The following is a 15934-nucleotide window of genomic DNA, read 5'->3' as shown; positions in this document are numbered from 1 at the left end:
AAATTATCACACAGAATCGCTCAATCTTCATTTTCCAACAGATTCACTGATGTGCCAACCTCTTAAAAGTAATGATACGCCCATTTATTTTAGTAACACCACAACCTAGAATGTTAGTGAATTTACACAACAATCTACGGTGCGGATTCTAAACCAATTCCACTAGGGTTGTGGTCTTACCATGATTCCCTTTTGGCCTCTATCGCCCTTTTTTCGGTAATCGGAAAGTATATGTATTTGGATATATGGTTTCAAGATTTAATACATGATAGACGGGCATGAGTTTGGTGCGAGGATGAATGAAAAGACAAGAAAACAGAACAAATGGTGTAAAATAATAATAATGTATAATGAAATAAATGCATTGTGCAATGCAAATAAAGGGGAAAATATACCGGAAAGCCATTCTTTCCCGGAGGACCTGCTGGACCCTGAAACATAAATAACATAAAGTCAGAAATAAAGCCAGAAAATAAATCAGATGAAAAAACTAATTAGGGACATTTTTGCTGTTGTCAAACACGGATGGATATTAAATAACATTTTTGTGTTTATCAGCCATGTCAAAATTGTCAAATGAAATACACACTGCTCAGTTTGGCAATACTTACAGCTGGTCCCATTTCACCGGGGTCGCCTTTTTTGCCCTTTTTCCCGCGCTTGCCTGGCGGTCCTGGTGGGCCTGGAAATAAACAAGGGAAATCAGTGGATATTTTTTGGGATAAAAGCCATACAAAATGTTTTCCGCATAATTATATGACTCTATTGGCGATATTTTTCAATTGATTGTGCATAACACATTTTTAAATTGCAAATTGATATTACTTTTTGCAATTTGATAACATGCTGGGCCGAGGCTGTGCCACACATGACCCGGGTGCACATTGGGGTGGGAGTGAGAAATTAAATTCGATATAATAAATGTGCCAAATGTTGGACATTGCTAGATGGTATTTATTGGGATGAATGTACAAGTGAGAGCGAAGTGTTCCGGCTCGGATGTACAATAAACAATTGTAGGTTAGTGGCAACGTCTGTTCTCTATGATGCCCTTTCGCCCGTTGTTCTTTTAATTTATTTTTGCCCGCCACCCACACCCAGGCCGAGGGGGTGGTGGGCAATAAAAAGGAAAATATCCCAAAAGTGTCCCAGAACATTCGACACGGTCATAAATTCTGCAGCAACGGTGGCAGAAAAAAAGAGTGAAATTTATTGGGAAATTGATCAGTTAATGTATTACGTGCCCTTCCCTCGTACTTTAGCCCCTGGAAATCACAGACGCAGGGGATTGCCGGGGCAATTGTGCACTGAGAGAAAAGATCAATTTTTCTCTCGGTGCGGTGGTGTTTTGACATGCTTGAAAATGATAGGAGTGTCGTAATCGTAAATCTATCCTCAACCACACCATTCCCCAAACAACTTATGCATACAAAATTATATTCGCGAAAACGATTAATGGTTTGGCACTCAGCCACTTTATATCCCCATGTTGATGGTATAATATAAATGATGTGAGTGGAGAGCTATTTTCGGAGTCTTTCTCCAAACCCCCAACGAGCGTCCTCCTTTGTCTTCGCGCAATCCGCTGAGGATGACAGCGATTTGGGATGCTACACAATTTCACACACTTTCAGTCGAAACATGCAAATTACCCCAGACTTCATTGGAACCATCATAAATGCAGAGTAATCCTCTTCTCACGGAGGAGTGAAAAATAGTGGCAAAGATAATACGTCGCAAGACATCTTGTTCTTCTTTCGGCAAATTCTTGTTTCTACGAAAGGCGAGGATTTCACTGAAAACAAATCTGCTCTATTAATAAATTCGCTACAAGAGCGCATGCATTGGAGAGAACTCTATCACGGCATCGATGGGAAGAGATGCTGCAAGATATTTGCCAAAACTTGTACTCATAGTGATAATAATTTAGAGATGTTTTGAAATTGTGATACAATGAAATTTAAATATGGGTAGATATGTATAATTCAGAGGCAAATAAATAACTTCTAAAACCATGTCACAAATTTATCAAATATCACATTTAAATAAAACCTCGCATTTTATTGTCAAGAATATTTATCTCGTGCTTAACTTTGAGTTATAGCAAGCAAATTGCAACACTGTTATGGCTTTTATATTCATCTCGGTTTATTTCTTCAGTGATGTTATCGATATTGTATGAAAACACAGCATATGAATATACAGGGAACGAAAGAAATTGAATGCGAAGCAATTTAATTGAATAAGTGAAAGTTTTCGGATGTCATTTATTATTAATTCTGCAAATCTACCCTCAAAATCCCCAAATGACAAAAATAATTTCGATGAAACACTTGATGTCGCGATATTATTTATTAGTCAACAGCTGAATGTGATATTTTTATTTGGAAAATTGGTCATTTAATTGAGGGAAACACTATGTTGAGCAATAAAATTGTCCATGTTTCTCCTCATGTTGTAGCTCATTTTTTCCGGCACTCATGAACTCATGTCATAAATAACGAGGGGATGATTTATCGCCGTGACTCCCTTCACCTGATCACATATGAGATGTCATGTTTGATGCTAAAATATTAAATTTAAATGAGCTCCTAAATCAATTAATCATGCGCACTGATTCACTGCAGTTTCGAATTAATCAATTATAGGGTCAGAGCACTACAGCGGGGGTTAATTTGATTTACCGGTCATTTATCTCCTCAAGTGTGTTGAGACCTTGCGTGAGCGCAAAAAGCATTCCTCGAAATGTCTTAGACGGAATGCATTATTTTTATTAATGCGAAACACCATTACCGGGAAAATTAATTGCGACGAGAGGGCTTCTTCGTGGTGGGGAAAAAAATCAGAACAAATGGTGGGTGGGATGGAGGCTAAAAACCATCATCCTTTTTTGCCTCTGTCTCGTGGTCTCTAAGAAATGAGATGGGCGGTTACTTCGCTGCAGGATTGAGTACAAATGAGTTTTGACTCACACTCCAGCGGTATGTTATCTGTGCCGGAGAAAAACGTTCATACTTTTCCCTCTCTCAATAAAACATTAAAAATTCTACTTAATGGCATTTATGACAGAGACGAATGGGAATTTTCTGTTTTTATTAGATCTCTTCACACCCTAAAACGGCGATGCTGCATCGCGCGCCTGAGAATATCACGCTATCCCGAGACTTAAAGGTGTTGAATTGAATTCTCAGTTGGCGGATGCCTCTCAATGGAGTGCAATCAAAGAGATATTTCACCGAGTTGTACCATTTGCTATCTGATGCAGTCTGTTTTAATTATTATTTAATTAAGGTGTGTATCCTTCATTGCGCTCCTCGTCTAACATTTATTTAATTACACGGAACAGTGGTCGTAATAAAAAACAGGAGACATGGGGGTAATTTATATTGAGTCTGGCCATTTTATCCCCTCCAGCGTCGTCAAGAAAACTCTGCTATTTACCCTTTCGGGGATGGGAAACCGGGCGCGATGTGGGAAGAGTCCCGATGCTGGAAACTTAAGGTCTCGCCATAGTGCACTCCATTGTAATTTAGCTGCAGTAATCAACATAAATTCAGCATTAGCGTTTGCCATGTCTTCTATTATGATACTTAAAATATTTCACTGTAGCCCAAAGAAAGTCTCGACATTCTATTCTGCCTTTTGTATTAGGGATTTTATGGCAATTTAAAGCGCATTTGCTAATATCAGTGGAAAATCTGCCTATTATGTTCGCTTTTTATTATAATTCTCGCTCTGTTTGTGTTTAATTGTATTCAGCAAAAATCTCCAAGGAGATATTTTATCTAAATCCTATTTAGTTAGCAAACATTAATCCTACCCATTGCACATGGAATGATCTCAAGCTTTAATAACAGCTCCTGTCTAATGGGCGAAACTTTTAGGAATTTCCGCAACAGAAATTCCTACCAGGAAGCATTTGAAAGCTCCCAAACTCTCATTGCTCAGCCCTCAATGTAATGCATAATGAGCGAAACTTATTTAGTGGTTATTGTGGAGGGAAAGTCTTGCAGTGGAAACAATGTTGCAAATGGGACAATTGTGGAACGTTCGCCTTTTGTTAAATTAGCATTTTTCACATTAATCACCCTAATCGCATTTTATCAGAAATTTCTCTATTCCTCTCTCTTTTCTCCCTTGTTTAATAATCTTATTCTGGTGAATGTCGATGTCTTTCGAGTAGCAAAGTTTCCGCACAACTGTTTATCTCTCGATAAAGATGAGAAAAGAGGGTGGAAAAAAAATCTTAATGTGATTTTTTAAGAGGATAGAAGTGACTGGAAAAAAGCTCAAATAACTTCTTTTGTCTGTGGCACTTGAGATGTGAAGAATGTGCCGCGTGATTGTTGGCTGGAAGAACTTCTTGGGGAGCGGATATAGAAAATTTTCCTGGGGAGGGATATATTTAGTGAGAATATGGAAATATCTCTTTGTTAGTGCAAAGAATCGAATAGATGAGGGGAAAAAATCACTTAATAGTAGAGAGCACTTTATGGATTTTATAAATGGTGAATTTTCTCGAGATGCTTCACAGCGTTCGAAGGTTCTTTTTTGTCATCACTCACCATTTCAGAGCGCTTTTCCGTCGTCAGACGACGACGAAGGTAAGATCAAAGAAGGTCTGAGATAATGTAAGATAAACACAAGATGAGGTGCATTTTGTGATAAATTTATTAATAATTCCATACATATTAGAAAGCACTCTGTCAAGGGTTCAATTTTGGCGGATTGTTGCTAACAAGATGAGAAACATTGGGATGTACAATGCACTGAAGTGGGTGTGAATTTAATTTATAATGCTGCAGAAGAGGAGAAAGATAATTGCTTAGACAGATTGTGAGGCTCGTACAAAAGAGTGTATATATTTACCCGTCCAAAATATCCTGTGTACCCACTCAACTCCTAAGCAAACACTCAGTTCATCCCCTTCGTTCCTCTTGTCCGCGGGGGGTGAAAGCTCAGGCATTCTGTAGTGCAATAAATTATGTAAGACATTGACTTTGTGCACTCAATGTGCTACATTTATTCATCTTGAGCGCCACCCAATGGTTTCTCAATTGCACTTGAATGTTTGAACTCTCATGCCAACCCCAGATACGTTGGAGGTTGTGAAAAGCTCCACTCTGGGTTATAAGCGCAGTCTGCATATAAATGCATGCTCTCTGCACTTCTTCCCATACACATTTTGCATTAATATTGAAGTGAAAACGGTTGAGGTGGCATAGCGAAAAGTCACACACTTGAGCATGAATTCACGACCTCAAAATAAGCTTTCATGTTCCATGATTGGAGGGTCTTTTGATGAGGCAACAGTGAAATTGCTATATGCATCCTAATCGGTACTTTGATAATAACAGCCGATAATTAAATATTGTGCATGGAATTCATGAATTTCCAAGGAAAACACAATTAAATCCACGAATCACATGATTTGCTAATCGATTTTACATGGCATTGATGCAATAAGCATCCAGATTGCTTGAATGTAGGCCAAGTTATCCTCGCTATATGCATTAATAATATTTCTGGGTCAATTGGACTGAAGAGGACAAAAATCCTGACGCCATATATTCTCCCAAGACAATCTGCACTGTGATTTGCCATCCGATTTATTTATTGCCACCTTTCATCCAAATTCGTCCTGTGGATCCTGCAAGATGACACCAAATTCAATATTTGCCACACAGATTGCGATAATGACGTGTGTGGTGGGAAGATGACCCATTTACTCAAAATTCACAAGTTGCCACCCGGATAGTTGAAGGCCCGGAAATTACTTTTCGAATTCCATTACAGCGCTGGAGAATCACGTTCAACTGTGTGTATTTAACAATGGCTCCTCCATGTGTTCTCTTTCGTGTATTTGGCAAAGAACTAAATTTTGCCCCCATCCCTACAAGGAGCGCTATATGATTTACTATCCAAAAGCCGAAACGACCCTGGAATTCTAAGCTCCATTTCCATGGGTGTTCTCAAAACTTGTCCATTAACCACACTCGTGATTTATTATTCATTTCATTTTGGTTTTTGAGGAGAACACAACATCTCCTCACATGTGGAAGGGAATGTGTGACCCAAAATAAATAAATTACATATACTCCATCGCCATACATAGCGATAAATTTGGCTCTTCTCTTTCATCCTATGACGAGCGAAAATTGCGAGACAATAATGCCAAATGCCACCTCACGTCTGCACAAAAGATGATTCTTGAGGGATGAAGGAAGACGGTCGAGGATCCTCTCTGCATTGTCTGGCAGGCACTCCATCTCATCACGGTTGAATGTGAGTGGGTGTCAAAAGGGGAAGATCATTTGATGGTTTAGAACTAATTCTGAGCATCCTCATTTAGAATTCAGCGGAAGTGACTGATGAAACAAACCACTATAGTAGATGCTTTATTGTGTACTTTCACACTGTATATTTAAGCACGAATTGTTTAATAATACCTAAAACCCATCTTCAACATAATACATTTACTTTTGGAGTGGCTGCCAGGGGAGCTCACATTCCACACTGCCTGTGTGTCTATAGATCAGGCATGACTGTATAAATACACAAATATGAATTTCTAAATTGTTTGACGAAATGTCTGTGTGATGTTCATGTGCAAACTAATTCGTACCCAAAGTGAGCGAGAGGATCAGACAAAAGCCTCAACCCTTAATACCTTAATTTTCATATATATCACTTGCTTGGGATTAATGTCCTCCGACTCAAATGTGAATTTTCAAGCGTACACAGCACCGAGTTTCGTCTAATCACACACAAACCCTCATACAGTATTCATTAGGAATCTATTGCATAATATATCAGAAAACTGTGGTATAAAATTGTAAAACTTCCAATGGATAGTCCAATAAATTTCTAATCATATCTGCATGAATTACTCGAAGAAATAATCGTAACCCCTCGAACATGTATCAGCAATAGCAGTAAAGAGGGGCGAAATTATTGGAAGGGAGGAAAATTAATTGTTATTGTTCATCCTCGAGGCGCCCCACTCGATTGACTTCCTCTGAGCCAGTAATTCCACTTTGGATTTATGATTAATCCCCGTCGCCGTGATTATTGCGGTTGGTACTCTTCGGAGCCATTCATTTGACCAATTGGCATATCAATGGCCGCAGTAATTGCACCCCTCGAGGGCCTTCCAACAAATTTCACCCCAACAGCTCTGGCTCGCGACGACCGACAATGCCACAGAATTCATTTCGCTGCCTCATAGCGTTCAGCGTCGATTTACGGCCGGCTCCTGTTGATCAATTGCAGAGCATGAGAAACGGCTTCAACACCTTGGCGGTCGGCGGTTTGGCTGACCGCGGAGGGCGGTTGTTCGGCTCGCCTGGCCAAATGTTTGTCCAGATTCTGCTCTGAGCCACGGACAAACAGTGGCTTCTTCAGTGGAAAAGGCTGCAACACGCCAAGGTGCCCCGAGGTTGTGTGGGCTAAACACATTGGGCACATTTGAGCATGATTCCGCTCAGAGTAAACATGTAACCGTGAATTTACACCATAAGTTGTTGATGCGTTCACCCACTGAATCCACCACAAAACCGCCCATCTCCAGCCTCATGTCGAATTGATGGCGTGTCGAAGTTTTCCGAGAGCGGGAAAAACTTTCTGGGTCTTGGGCTGCAATCATAAATTCTCCATCACAGACTTCTTGAAGTGATAGCGAAGAAGTTATTAGACAGCAGCCGAGGCAAAGTTTAGGCAGAATGATAATGAAGACTGGCTACATCTCATGCAATATCAGTTAACAGCATTTTTCACGTGAGCGCCTGTCACCACATTTGCACAGGCTTGTGCATGCTTGTTTTAGTGGCCATAGCGCAAACAATTTCATCGAAATGTGGGTCTACTGTGCTGATTCTTGCAATATTGACTCTAGAGAATTCCCACGATCCGCCCAGATCCTCCACAGACTGTATCAATAGCACTCGAAGCAATTTCCCGTGGAGTTTTCCGCCTCTGTGCCACAACTGCATCTTGTGAGGTAAACATAAGCTCCAACCGTCATCCAATAATGCGGCAAGACGTCCACAGAGTAATGAAATCTTATTGTTTCACCCACAGCATCGTGTTTATGGCACGATTGGCAACATTCACCACTTGCAAGTGAGACAAGTTCCACCCTCGAGGGGTTCTCGGTATCCGCCAATAGATTTTTATGACTCAATTCCCACTCCCACGTTCGTCAATATTATGCCCAATATTTGTCACAATTCCCATGTAGATTCCTACCCGCTTTTACGGTCCTTGACTGGCATAAATGCCGCATGGAGGACTTTTATATCCATTGCACCCAATTGCTATTATTTTCACAGAATTTGACACGGGAGTGCGCACCACCAAGAAAATTGTTATATAACTTTTCGACACTCTCTCTCTTTCTCTCGGAGAAAACTTTTCCAATTTGTCGACAGTGTCACTTGTAAGCATCCTCGATGTGTTTTTCTTTGTACCACACGCCGACTCATATATATATGTAAGTACAGTGTCGCCCCCCCGAAAACGCCGAGGAGCGAAAAAAGACAAGGAGCTCTCGGCAAGTCGAGGATTTTCCACCGCCCCACCCACACACAATCTCTTCCGTGTCCTGTCGTTAATGTCTGAGGCACAGAGTTGCAAGGTGAGATTACATTTTGCTATAGATTCAAAGTCTAATAGCCAGAGGGTGTTAGAAGTGACTTTAATCTTTGTCAACTTCAACTCCGACTCCCACTCCTCGGAAATCCCACATTATTATCACCCTGCACTCTATAATTTATGACAAGGTGTTTCAAATTCGATTGTGTAACCGGCGTAAGCTGTTGTACGGCATTATTGAAGGTATAAATTAATTTAATGACACTAATAATTCCTTGTACAATATGCACACCTTCCGCCGGAACGTCCTTTATATAAAGGACCTTTCTTGTGCATAAGGAGTCCGATGTAGCTTGGAAAATTCCTCACCTGAGCAAAAATAGCACTAATTTGCATTTCATACATCCCAATTTCTTATTTCGCCTGACTTTGCGGGGGTGGATAAAATAGCTGACACATGAATAAATGCTCCCCTAAATGAATAAATAATTCGTATGAGGGGGACATGGGCTATAAAACAGTGATTTGTACCACCTCTTAAAATTTGAATCTCTCGAATACATGCCACGTGTTATTTATGTGTGAGGAGTTTGAGTTGAAGTTTGTTTGGAAAATACAGGTGAGAAATCTACCAACAAATTTTGTACCAATTGAGAGAGATGAGATGAATCGATACGCTCGAGGGGGAGAGGATGTATTGGAGAGGAATTTTTTTCTACAGTAAAAAAAAAGAAGAAGATTAAATCGGAATTCAGTGTTCCAGGTATTGTTGAACAATCGTGATTCCTCTCCATTTAGATGACACACTGCTGATAAAAGGTTGCATTGGGAGGCACACGACGGAGGCTCGCACGTAGAAATTTCTCAATTAAGGATGGCTGAAAGACTTGTCTTATGATGGGGGAATTCACATTTTGTACTGTGGATTTATGTCTTGTTGCTTCTCCTCCCTCTCGCTGGAATATTTTTCTTTCACTTTTGATATTTTAATTAAAATTCTTTTATCCACTGCCGAGTTTAAACAAACACGGAGAGATGTGGAGAGAAACACGATGTTATGCTATTCTGTTGGTCTATCAACAATCTTCATTGGTTATGATTCAATTTCATTAATCAAGTCAATCTACATTGAATTATTGTTGGTAAGTTATCATTCGCCTGGAGAAGAGCTTAAGTTCTATTGGTCGTTTTCTCCGTCTGAGACGTTTTAAAGCTCGTTTTGATACAGACGCTGAAAGTGGAGGCAAGAAGGCAAATTGTTGAAGACGTCAAGAGCCTCTTCATAAGGGTGTTTACTTATTTCCATAATCATAATAATAAGAGACACAAGATCCTTTTTTCCGAAATAGAAAACGTCCTCAATTAGTGTAATCATGTCATGCTTCACTTTTATAAGAGAGACCAAGCTGCAGTGACTGTGGGCTCTCGTACAGAAGAGATGTTATCTAAAATTGTACAAGAACCACTTAGAGCGAATGTACGTGGAGAAGTCAAGAAAGTGGATAAAAGTGACTGCTGGAGAAGACAAATTTTGTATGATTGTCTGAAATATGCCGGAGAGTGAGAGACAGTACATTTCCGAGGCGCCTCAACTCCCATTAGATATTTTATGGACGAAAAATTATACAGAGATTAAATACAACGAATAATCACTTTGTACAAAAATAAAATTTTCCCCTTCTCCTCATCCTTGAGGGGTTTCTAAGTCACCGCACGGGGACTGCTTGTCATGCATCTTGCGGAAATTGCTGCGACATTTTCATTTAAGTGAGTCACTGTGAGTAGGATGTCGAAATAGTCCAGAGAAGAATTCCTCATCTGACAAATTATGGAAAAGATTTAAGATCAAACGATGGGAAACCCTCGGCGATGTAAATCTTCATCTCTTTCGTACTCTTGTTTGTCACATTTCCACACAAGAGAGTAAATCTGAGATGGAAATGCTTATATTACTAATAAACTTATGAGTCAATAAAAAACATTTCACTTAATTAAGTGTGTAACAAATTTTTCCCGACTTTCCGAGAGTCATCTCTCAATTGAGATATTCGAGCGTTTTTTTTCTCTTCTTTTCATTGAATAGCACGAGAAAAAGTGAGTAGGGATTTGAGTTGAGTGAAATGTGACGAGAAGGAAAATTTACACCACAAGAACTATAAATAAAAAGGTATTTTTCTCACTTTGCTCTCATTCTTTCATTTCAATAGAATCACTCTGGTGAAAAGGCAAACTTTAGTGCATGTTGGTGACGAGTCGCTGATTTTTTGACACGTTTTGTATCTCAATTCCAGCTCGAATGCTGCTGCAGAGAAGAAATCTGTTGATTTATCTGGAGATTCAGCGTTGATTTCTTTTTTCGGACTTAAAATAGCAGATTTGATCCTAAACGACGCAAGAAGATTACAGGAAAGATCAAGAGGATTCCACATGAGGAGTTCTTTATACTGCACGATATATAAATAAAAGTGCAGTTTTCCAGCCTTGACGTTTCCATCTGCGATCCATTGGGTATTAGTGAAGTTTTTAAATTAATTTAGACTCAATGAAGACTCACCAATGATGATATTTGTAAAATATTTCAACGAAAGTGCAGCTAAAATGTGGTACACGCAGCACCTCATTAAACTTCCGAAATTGGTTTAAAGTCCTACAATTTTGCACTGTGAATTTCATCATGTTTGCTTTTATTGGGAAAGTTTTGCCACAGTGGCCTAGCGTGATGCAAACTTTTCTCTACTACGTTTCTATTTTAGACACTCTCGGGTAATTTTTCATTTGCTGCGTGTGGCACTGTTGGGTTCTTTTTTTTCAAGAGCCCCACAGAGAGGTGTGAGTGGGGCCTCTAATTCAGGAATTACGTTGACATCAAAATACACACACATCCTTAGAGAGAGAGGCCCAGAGCCTGATTTACGAGCCGGCGTCTGGGGACGGGCGAGAAATTTCTATAGTCCATAGAATCGACAAGTAGAGTTTGCCATAGTGATTAAGTGTTGTTTGTGGAAAGCTCTGCTTTTCATTAAATGGGATTTCTTTTCTACACGCAAGGCAATTTTTCTGAAAATGTGTGACAGGGCGACGGCATCGGGAATCGATCAAGACGGAGGGCCGACAATTCTTGCCTCCGCAGGGCGGTGGTGAAATTAATTTTGTCAAAAACTTGGGGCAAAACTCCATCATAACAAGTGATTGTGGGGTGAAAGGGCGGAGGAAGTTGCTGAAAGTTTTATTGAAAGAAGCCAGAGGAAACAGGTGCCCATATAAATTAAACTCATTTCTTCCCCTCAACTTGTGACTTTTGCTATTGGGAAAAAAAATCTATACCCGAGAGTTTTCTTTCTCTCCCATTTGGGAAATCACAACCCCAATTGCATGCGGAATTAATCGCTTCAAGGACTTTTTCTCTGCTCGCCGACCTCAAATGCCCAAGCAATCGATTGTCGGATGCAATTGACTGCATTGCATTTTGCCAAAGTGCCCCAAATGGAATTCATTTGTGTGGATTTTCGCGTCGGCAAATTGTGCCATATAATGAATAAAATATTCATTCAAATATCCTGGAATTGTAGAATTCTCTACTTTATCTGTGTTTGAGGTTGAAGAGGTTTCACAGGGGGAAAAAAACCCTCGATATGTAGGTTTGTTTCGCGAATTTGTCCAACAATATGCGGATGAGTGGAAGAGGCGAATGTAAGCGATGTGAATGGATTGGCGATCGCAGCAAAATCCCAGAATAATTGCTTCCAATTGCCGGGGACTGTGGAGTGTGTAAAAGGGTGGAAGCCACACATGAAAAAAGTTTGCCGGCAAGATGGGATGCCGAAGCGATGTCATAAATAACCAGACAAAACACAGGAGAAAACAGAAGAGGGACAGATCGCAAAAACAGAGAAAATCATCCACCACCCACAATATATTAAAGTGGTCCACTAAAAATACAAGATGTGGCAAGTGAAAGACTGCCAATATTTCATGAGGTAAAATGAAATTTTTATTATATCTAATGAGAAATCCTAATGGTCTCAATCAAATATTTAATTGAATAACTATTTTTACTCTAAAATCAACAAAATTTGAATAAAAATAATCAAAAATTATTATTTTCCAAGTCTAATTGCAAAATAATCAAAAAATTAATTTTTTCCGAACATCAACATGCTTTTAAAATTCAAATTGCTGCCCTCTGGCGACAATATGTGGAGAAATTTATAGAATATTTAAATATATTTCAAATTTAATTAAATATTCGCAAAATATGCAAAAAGTTCATAAAACAATCAAATATCTAAATATTTTTTGCAATAATCAAAGAAGGATTGAATAATCGCAAGTTTAATGTTCTAAAATCGCGAGTTTCCCCTTCACTTTGGCAGCCAATTTTCTTTACTAATTTTCCATTCGAAAATTCTCTAAATTTCCAATCTTTCGCAGGAAGCTTTCGCATTTGAGTTCTACTGTTCAGTTCTATGTTGGTAAGTCGCATGAATGGCGTTGGAGTGTGAGTTGGTGGGGCAAAGTTGCGAAAGAGAGACTGGGCGTCTATTGAATATTCATAGAAAATCGTATGTAATGTCTAGGACTATCATCATTCACAGTGGTGGACACCATCGTTTCGAATATCTTCCACAAAGTCGAATGAGATTTATTGCCCAGTGACTGAAAGTGACATATTCGGAGCATTGCTAAACAGAGCCACCAAAATGCATTGGATGCAGGAACTCGTTCTGCCGGCTTCTCTCTTTTTTCCCTCCACCCACAGACAATTCACCTTGCAGCTCTGGTGAATTATGTGCTGACTCCTTCGTCGGAGCATCTGAGGAGGTGTTGGGGTTCAGTGTAAATTGCGCCGCACAGAAGATAGACTTGGGAGAGAAAATGACGTGCACGGAAAAATGGCAAAAGCATGGAATTCCAATTGGCTTCCTTGCCATCTCTTGTCCAATTGTCGGGTTGATGAATTTCAGCACAACACGAGATAAGATTTCCCCATGCGATCAACAATGCGAAAGAAGACCTTCTCAGTTAGGATGATATGAAAACTTGTTGGACGCGCGAGATTGTTCATCTTCCACTTCCTTATGAGTCGTGTCCTTAATAGAGCTCCTCTTGGAAATGACCCAGTTTGCAATCACTTTGTCATAATTTGCAGTGAGAAACTTTGACTCTCCAGCCACACATATTAATACTACCATCACGCCTTCCTTGTTCCAATTCCGCACAATAGAACCATTCTGTGCACTTTCCCTTGTGAGAATCTGTCGAGTGAATTTATATAGTGAACACACATAGCATTTGATAGTGTGAATTTGATCAATTAATTAGTGAATGAATAGTTTGTGCCTAATTGATTTTCTCTTGTGTCTCTATCGAATGGATCGTCTTGCAATTGGACGTCAGAGTTGGACAAAAATAGATTTCACATTATTATTCTCTTCACTCTGAAAATAACTCCAACACGTCGGACGATGATATCAATGAAAATGCATGTAAATGTAATTTAGGAGATTGCTAGAGTAATTTGTTTTATAGTGAGCTGAGAGGGCAGGAAAATTGCATTGAGATGTTTGAGGGGTTTTTGATCTTGACGATTTTCTGCAGATAAATTTAAGGTAATTCTAACAACACTTCACATGCCAGAGAATGGTGAAATATTAAAATAAAATTTCATATGTATTCCGACATTCATTCTGCTTCGCCCCTCTGACATCCATGAAATTTATGTTGGGTGAGGAATGGAGTGAAAGATGCAGACAAATTGCAGTTAGATATTCAAATCATGTTCAATGACAGACTCCAGCATTCTCTGACAAGACGAATCGAATTGTGGTGAAAATTGAGCAACGTCCATCAGATTTTATTGAGCTGCATTCGAATGTAGTCAGCAAAATTGTCGAGGAGGGAAAGTATAAGAACGGGTTGCACGGAAAACTATTGAGCCCGAAAAAATTTCATCACTGCACTTCCCCACCCATGATTTGCCTCCTCAAATCTGCTTGTCTTGGGGAGCGAACTAAGAAAGCCGCTCGTTTCTTGTCGAAGACAGACACATTGAAATTCAGACTGTATTTCGTTGATAAAGTTCTCTAGAGCCGCCTGGATTATTAAGGAGTCTGCGAATTACGCCAATATCTTGGGTATTCTTCCTTCTCGTCGATATCTGTTTCACAACTTCCTTGATCCCATGGGGCTCAAATCTTTCTGCCACTTCACCTCTTTCGTGGGGTGGTTGAGTTCGTCCTCAGCCGGCGCTATGGCCAAAGTCTGGGCAAACAGTGCGAAAGGATGAGCGGTGAAAGGGAATTAAAACACAATTTATCCCTTGGAGAGAGACAAGCAGGAGGAAGCACTTTACTCATGTGTAAAGTCTGGGCGTTTGAATTAAATTAAATTAAGAGTTTAAATACGAAGTGTCTTTGATGTTGACGAGCGAGAGAGAGCGAAAGGCCGAAAGGGAAGCAGTTCTGGGGATTGTCTGATAAATTGAGGAAATATTTTAATTATCTATTTTGTCGAATTTGTCTTGCCGCCAAGCCAGAAGAAATATGGCATGAGTCAAAAGACCAATATATTTTCCGCAGAATATCTTTCCACCCACTCTAATGAAATATTCCATCTTTTGATGCGCTGCCATTGACTCTGATTGTGTTTACAATAATTTTTTCCTCGCAACCCAGAAAAGAGAAAAAAAGTCTAATCTCCCGAAATAACTTTTATTCAGTCATTTGTGGCGCTGAAGAGGAATAATAACTTCATTATGTGAGGAAGACGCAATCATAATTCTAATAATTTTCCCAGTTTTTCTCCCTGAATTGTTGCGAAAAAGATATAAAGCAGCTGATGAACCAATAATTTACAAGTGTCCCCCTTAATTATCCACCTCATTAGCCTTCATAATTGAAAAGTCAAATTGTGCAACAAATGGAGGCGATATTTCAAGAAGGGAATAATTTTGGAAAATAGGGCAAAGATATTTTTCGAAGATTAAAAGTGAGTCGTGACTTAATTCAAGTCGTGACACTCGCTATTCGCTATGATAACACTTTTATTGCTTCCCAAAGTCTTTAGTCATCAATTCGAAAATCAATGGCAAGGAATTTCAAGGCGGAAACCGCCTCCGCATTGATATGTTTTTCTCCAGAAACCTAGTCTCTTAGGTGACTTGCCTTGGATTGGAATTGAGAACGCGGATTGCTGTGAGAAAGCCCAGATGACATTTAATAGCTCGGTGAGATGCTATAAATTGATGAGTGGTGTTGTTGTATTTTCTTAGGGACTCCTCACGCGAGATCTTAACGCAATTATAGCTGAAAGATTACGAGATGAACATTAAATTGCCATTCGA

General features: G+C 39.5%; 1 protein-coding gene across 1 annotated transcript in view; it reads right to left on the bottom strand.

The window, feature by feature from the left end:
• The window catches only part of LOC132258409 (uncharacterized), a 97174-nt gene that overhangs the window by 18229 nt on the left and 63011 nt on the right, over positions 1 to 15934 (bottom strand). The window contains exons 15-17 of the mRNA XM_059755734.1: positions 612 to 682; positions 396 to 431; positions 181 to 207 (exon numbers count right to left, since the gene is read on the bottom strand). Of these exons, the coding sequence (XP_059611717.1) occupies positions 181 to 207; positions 396 to 431; positions 612 to 682 (134 nt within the window). The remainder of the gene's footprint in view (positions 1 to 180; positions 208 to 395; positions 432 to 611; positions 683 to 15934) is intronic.

Source organism: Phlebotomus argentipes, unplaced genomic scaffold (genome assembly GCF_947086385.1).
Source record: "Phlebotomus argentipes unplaced genomic scaffold, Phlebotomus argentipes genome assembly scaffold_4, whole genome shotgun sequence".
Classification (NCBI taxonomy): domain Eukaryota; kingdom Metazoa; phylum Arthropoda; class Insecta; order Diptera; family Psychodidae; genus Phlebotomus; species Phlebotomus argentipes.
Note: the sequence above shows the minus strand (reverse complement) of the source record. Positions and strands in the feature narration are given on the sequence as shown.